At 45.7% G+C, this 6,234-nt stretch overlaps 1 protein-coding gene across 1 annotated transcript; it reads right to left on the bottom strand.

Annotated features, from left to right (window-relative positions):
* Positions 1–3,109: 3,109 nt before the first annotated feature.
* Positions 3,110–6,234, bottom strand: LOC101772405 (26S proteasome non-ATPase regulatory subunit 10). The gene is made up of 5 exons (XM_004981645.2): positions 5,949–6,234; positions 5,733–5,871; positions 4,474–4,598; positions 3,935–4,081; positions 3,110–3,468 (listed from the first exon to the last, which is right to left on the bottom strand). The coding sequence occupies exons 1-5, from the start codon at positions 6,135–6,137 to the stop codon at positions 3,334–3,336; spliced, it is 735 nt and encodes a 244-aa protein (XP_004981702.1). The 5' UTR covers positions 6,138–6,234; the 3' UTR covers positions 3,110–3,333.

Below are 6,234 nucleotides of genomic sequence, written 5' to 3' on the forward strand. Positions count from 1 at the left end.
GCTGCACCTGAGGCCATGTTTAGTTACTCCCAACTCCCAACTTTGACACTATGCAAAAAGAAGATTCCCCATCACATCAAACTTGCGGTACATGCATGGAGTACTAAATGTAGATGAAATTAAAAACTAATTGCACAGTTTTGTTGTACTTTGCGAGACGAATCTTTTGAGCCTAATTAGTCAATATTTGGACAATAATTCACAAATACAAACGAAACGCTACAGTGTGCTACAGTGCTGTAACAGTAATTTGGCACCTCCCAAATTCCCCAACTAAACACGGCCTGAGATCAGCTCGCTTTTCGGCATGATTTTCCGCACATTGTTTGCGGCAAAATGCGCGTTGACCGTTGCATACCACGGCTCCCGGTCCGCGCTCATGCTCTGCTCGGCTCGCCCCGGTTTCGCGCATGGGTTTCTGTCTTCTTGCTGATCCCGATTTCAAGGCTTCCGCCGTGCGGACAACGCTGGCTGTTGTGGGTGCGTCTCCGAGGTGCTCGCCGCTCCGCACATGCTGAGAACGCCCGGATTCCCGGAACGATACATGCGGCTTCCGTTGCAGGATTGCAGGAGCTCGTCTGCCGCTACGGTTGCGAAATGAGCCGTTACTCCGTTAGTCGAGCAGCTACAGCAGAAGCTAGATCCAGGTCCTGCACGGCAACAAAACGCTCGCCGGCTCCAGTACCGTCTGTCCGTCTCGCAGACAGGACGAGCTGCCGAGCTGCGCCAGCAAAGCGGCAGCGGCGAACCACGTGCACCACATCACGCGGCCTTGATGGCGCGCAGGTGCGGATCTCATCTCCATTTACGGCCTACGGGCTTGCTTATCTCCTGGGCGGCGAGTGGGGCGCCACTTCACGGTATCCGTCCGCCGCACCACAAGAGGAAGCAAGGACTATTATCAAAAAAAGAAAAAGAAAAAGAAAAAGAAAAAGAAAACGAAAAAGAAAGAGGAAGCAAGGAGAAAAAGGCCAAATGGGGAAGAACGAGTCCGCAAGGAGCTATCGTTAGCCAACCGAAAGCTCAGATTTCACATTGCGGATCCCCGTCTCAAATATCCGATCTCCGTTGCCTCCACCGCTCCACGGGTGTAGGCTGAGCTGCGACGCGCAGTCTCGCGTCCAATATGGTAGCGCACCGGCCGTTTTGGGATCCAAGCAAAGCCTAAACTAGCAGTGGTGCCAGCCGCTCCGTCAAACGAGTAATCCACCGCCACCGGAAAGGGACCGCACCTCTCAAGAATTCCGGACAGAGTCGAAGCTGCTCTGTTACCATGAACGCAATCATATGGTTTCACGGCTCTGCGATTTCGTCCAGACGACTGCTGTCTGTAATTACTTTGAATATCACACGTAGACGGAAAGATGATTTATACAAAGATTTGTCTATTTAGTTGTCTGTATACTTCCTCCTTTCCAAATCTTTCCAAATTGCAGGTTATTCCGACTTTCCTGAAGAGTCAAATCATTTTATGTTTGATCAAAATTATAAAAAGGATCACAGTAATTTATGGCACCGAATAGATATACTATGAAAATATATTTAATGAAGAAACTAATGGTATTACTCCCTCCGTCCTGGAATATAAGGCATCTAAAGTTTTAAAATTTGTCCCCAAATATATGGCGTTTTTGGAGTTTTTGGTAAGTGATTGCAAAATATTTTCCTTATTAAATGGAAAACCTTATATTACCATTAGCTAAGGTATATGAGATATTTACCCACCTCATCTGTTCTAAAGATCCTAGGATACCTTGTATTTCAGGATGAGGGAGTATTTGATATCATGAATGTCAATATTTCATTGTATAAATTTGGTTAAACTTGAGATGCTTTGACTTTCAAAAAAAGTTGGAACAACTTAGAACGGATGGAGTACTATTTATTTCATGCATGTGCACATGCATCATGGTGATCAAGTGTGACTTTCATCTTATGTTGCTTGTTTCAAAGAGTGCATGGTGTATACTACAATTTATGTTTGTTGTGTAATTTGTTTAGCCGTGGATCATGATTTAAAAATCTAAAAACATAGGAAAAGTAAAAAAGATGAGAAGATCAAATTATCCTTCTAACCTTATCTGCCGTAGTCGCGTGCACTCTCCTCATCTCTTCCTGTCTCTCTTTCCTGTATCAATCTCTCCCGTCTCTCTCTCATATGCTGGTCCTTATCTGCAGGGAGGGGCAGGAAGGCGGGGATGCCCGAGTGCTGCCTGTCCAGCGCGCGAATCGAGCGCGGCGCTGCCGACGCGGCCGTCGAGCCCAACCTGGGCACCTGGCTTGCGCGGATCAAGCTCAGCGTGGCCAGTGGGGCGGAGCGCGGTGCCGCCGGCGAGGCCGAGGCGGCGCAGCAGGTGCAGGTTGAGTGCGGCGCAGGGCCGCAGACCAAGAGCAACGCATTTTCGCACTTGATCCGGAGGGCGCATCGCCAGGGCGTACAACGGAGGTTGTAGATCGGTACGGGAGCACGAGCCGCGGTCGTCATCTCGCGAGACGACGGCTCCGCTCTTTCTCTTCTTTCTCTCTGATCCAACTCAGCAAAACTTGTATACGTGGCGTCATATAGACAGGTCATTTATTAGCGTTGTACATACTCTGAGCGCAACTTGCGCTTGTCCAGCGCGCGCATGAGAAGAAGACCATCGCTGTCAAAGAGGATACGCGACAGCGACAGCCGAGTACCGAACAAAAATGAACTACGGGTACACCAAGCAAGTGTGTGAGCACTCCAGAAGACTACAGGAACATAATGTCTGATACTACTGTATTAGCAGGCCATTCATATGATATTATGATGATCTCGAGCTAAGGCAGTCTCAGTGCAAAGTTTTAATGTGCTGTTACCAAGACTAGGTACTAAAAAACTGTGCCACTTGAGTTTTATAGGGATAATCTCACATATGATGAAACCGCTCTCACCTCATAAATACCCTACGAAGTCAGCAAAATTGCTGCTGTGGCATAGAATTTAATATCCATAAAATTCTTTATGAAACTCCTACGAGACTGGCATGTACCAGGGCTGTAAAATATTGCTCCCTTCACAGCTAACAACAACCGGACAAGGACTGGCCGATCACGGTAGGCACTAGGAAGGAAAATCAAGGCATAATGACGACTAAAAAGGGGGCAGAGGGGAGGCTAAACTTTGTTGATGGCCAATAGCAACATGTTCACACTTCACAAGGTTAAGAAAAAAAATCGCAACAAAATTCTAGCTCATCATCTGATTCTGGATAGAGCTCCTACCTTAGACCATGAACACACTTAAACTCCTGTTTAGTACAGTTTTCCTATCCCACACACTTTCCATTACATTTGAGCAGCACCGCATCAACCTTCGAGCATTGCCTTGGCTGCATCAATGAGTGCAGGTCTCAAGCTGTTAGATGCTCGACCCAGGACAGTGTATCCTTCCTTGTCCTCAACATCAACATCAGCACCATGCCTAATTAGCAGAAGAGCAACCTAGAATAAGATTGTAACACAAGAATTAGCATTGGCACGTAATGATTTAAATCATGAAAAAAACTCAAGGGCAATACCAAGTCTTATCATGACTAAAAATCTGGAGTGTCATTTGGTATTCAGAAGACGGTGGGTCACCAATGATATGATCTAATTGGCCAGGGATCACTGTTACTGATGAACTAATTGGGAATCTTAACTAATTGGCAGTTTAAAACCAGTTACAAAAGGCTACGATCATATCATCAGGGGTTATCAATTTAAACTGGCATTCAATACGCAGTTTGCAATGCAACACATCACCACATGAGCAGAAGCATGGAAAGGTCAAAATTACTCGACCAAATTCATGCAATAAAGGCACGGAAAGCTACCTCTTTGTGCTTGCATATAATGGTACACACATCAATAAACTATGTATCATATAAACCATGCGCCACAAGAAGGAAGCCAGAAACAAAATTACCCCTTGATTGTCGCATATAACTGCATGCATCAGAGGTGTTTGTCCAGTCCTGTCAACAGCATCAACTTCGGCACCTTCCTCAATGAGGAATTCGCACAGCTCAGCATTTCCAGTGCTTGCAGCTCTATGCAAGGGCGTGCAGCCAAACTGACAAGATAGGAGTTGAACGTTTACATGTTTATCAAAAGTTCAGTTGTAGACTTGCAGTGTATAGAGGATCAATGATGCATAATGTAGTAGCATATGCGGTTACAATGATTAACATATTTCCAGGGAGTGCATCCACAACATTCTAAAAAGACTTCTGATGATTATTTCTGGGTCCGAACTGATTCTAGGCGACCAAAGAATTCTACTAAAACAAATGCTAACAAGAAAAAATTGTTGTTGCAAAACATTGTACTTTGTATCAGGATCAATCTTATGTCCAAATATCAAACAATACCCCACCATGGTTTACCCCTTTTGGATTAGAGTCCTACCACCACAGAAAGACACATCGACACATATTTCTCTAAGATTGTTGAAAATGCACATACCTTGTCTTTCTTGTTGACATTTGCACGATGTGCTATTAGTTTTTCAGCTATGTTAAGCCTCCCTTTACTTGCAGCATAATGAAGAGCAGTTCGACCACCATCAGTAGTCAGGTCAACATCAGCACCTGGCAAGACAAATTTATGGTCACACCTGTTAGTAAAATCTTAGATAAATGAGACTACTGAAATTCTAAAATACAATAGCGAAAGGGAGACACAAATTCATTTCAGCAGAAGGAAAGGAAATACACTGGTATAATGCCTCTCAACGCTGCTAGATAAATAGGAAATATGCCAGGCTGGAATTCTTTGAATGTCTAATGGGAGACTTCACTTTTGTGAATAATAGGAATCTGTCAGGAAGCTCATTCAAGGAAATAAAAACATTTAGCATAAGTCTATATACTAGTGCTGTTCTGACCACGAACATGCATGTCAGCTCTCATTTCACTTCTGCAGGATATACAAAATTAACGCATCATATGACTGCTGAAGTTATTTATAAGAACCTAGGACATTCGGAAAAATAGCAAAGGTCTCAGCTGATGCCAAAAAAGAAAAAAAAAGGAACCACATTTCATATAACCAACCAGTGCCAAACATCAACTTGAACGTTACAAGCCTACACAAACTATGTCCCACTAAGGTCTTAAGCACCATGTTGCTACTGTACAAATTACTAACCACCAGTCCACAACTATACCAGCAAAAAGACATATTATTCCAAGAAGAAAAAAAAATATAATTCAGCGAGAGGTACCATGCCCTGTTCTAGTCATGCATTTAAGCTCCCATTTCATTTTTCCAGGACGCACCGATACATAAATGACAAATTAGCAGAATATGTGCAGTGCTAACCATTCAATATATGCAGCACAACATGACAGAAGCTCTGAAAAGAACCAGAAAGAGGACATCGGCAGCCAGCAGTGGTAAGCCATGGAAAGTTTTACACTAGCAATGTGCATCAGTGACCATAACAAAACACTGATATCAATATTACTGTCCTACAGCAACTATGAGCCTGTTAAGCACGATGCAACTATATTTCTATCTCGATACATTACTATTCACTAACTATATATGCAAATCTGTAAGAGATACACATTTGCACTAATTACTGCACTTGGCAGAAATTGCACGTACAAACATTGCCATCAGAAAACGTCACTCGCCATGTACCAATTTTGTCCCAACTAATCTTAGAAATTTGCAGCAGAAACAGCAATTTCGCCCAAACAACCAACATCGTCACGTACCTCGCTCAAGAAGGATATCCATGATCTGTGCGTTTCCGGCGCTCGCCACGGAGTGGATCGGCGCCCACCCTTCCTCGTCCTTCGCGTTCAGGACGCTCGCCGCAGCCTCACCACCTGCTTCCAGGAGCGCGAGCACTACCTAAACCCACCGAAACACCGTCAAAACCCTAAACCCAAACTATTCGATTCTAGAGAGTGGAGGTCCTCTTCGCGTGCCTGGGGATGCCCGGCGGCGGCGGCGACGTGGACGAGGGAGCGGCCGTCCTCGTTGCGGAGGGAGAGGTCGGCGGGGGAGAGGGAGGCGAACGCGGAGGCGTCGCCGGACTCCGCAGCGCCGAAGAGCTCCTTCTCCGACGGCCGCCTCTCCCCGCCGCCGGCGGCGTCGACGTCCATCTCCGCAGCCATCAGGGGGTAGCGCGCAGGTTCGGGAGGGAAGGGGCCGGGGCAAGCGAAGCAGCGGAGGGCAGGAGGCAAAGAGGAAGGTGCTTCGAGTTGCGTTTCG

The sequence above is a fragment of the Setaria italica genome, chromosome IX (genome assembly GCF_000263155.2).
Source record: "Setaria italica strain Yugu1 chromosome IX, Setaria_italica_v2.0, whole genome shotgun sequence".
Lineage (NCBI taxonomy): Eukaryota > Viridiplantae > Streptophyta > Magnoliopsida > Poales > Poaceae > Setaria > Setaria italica.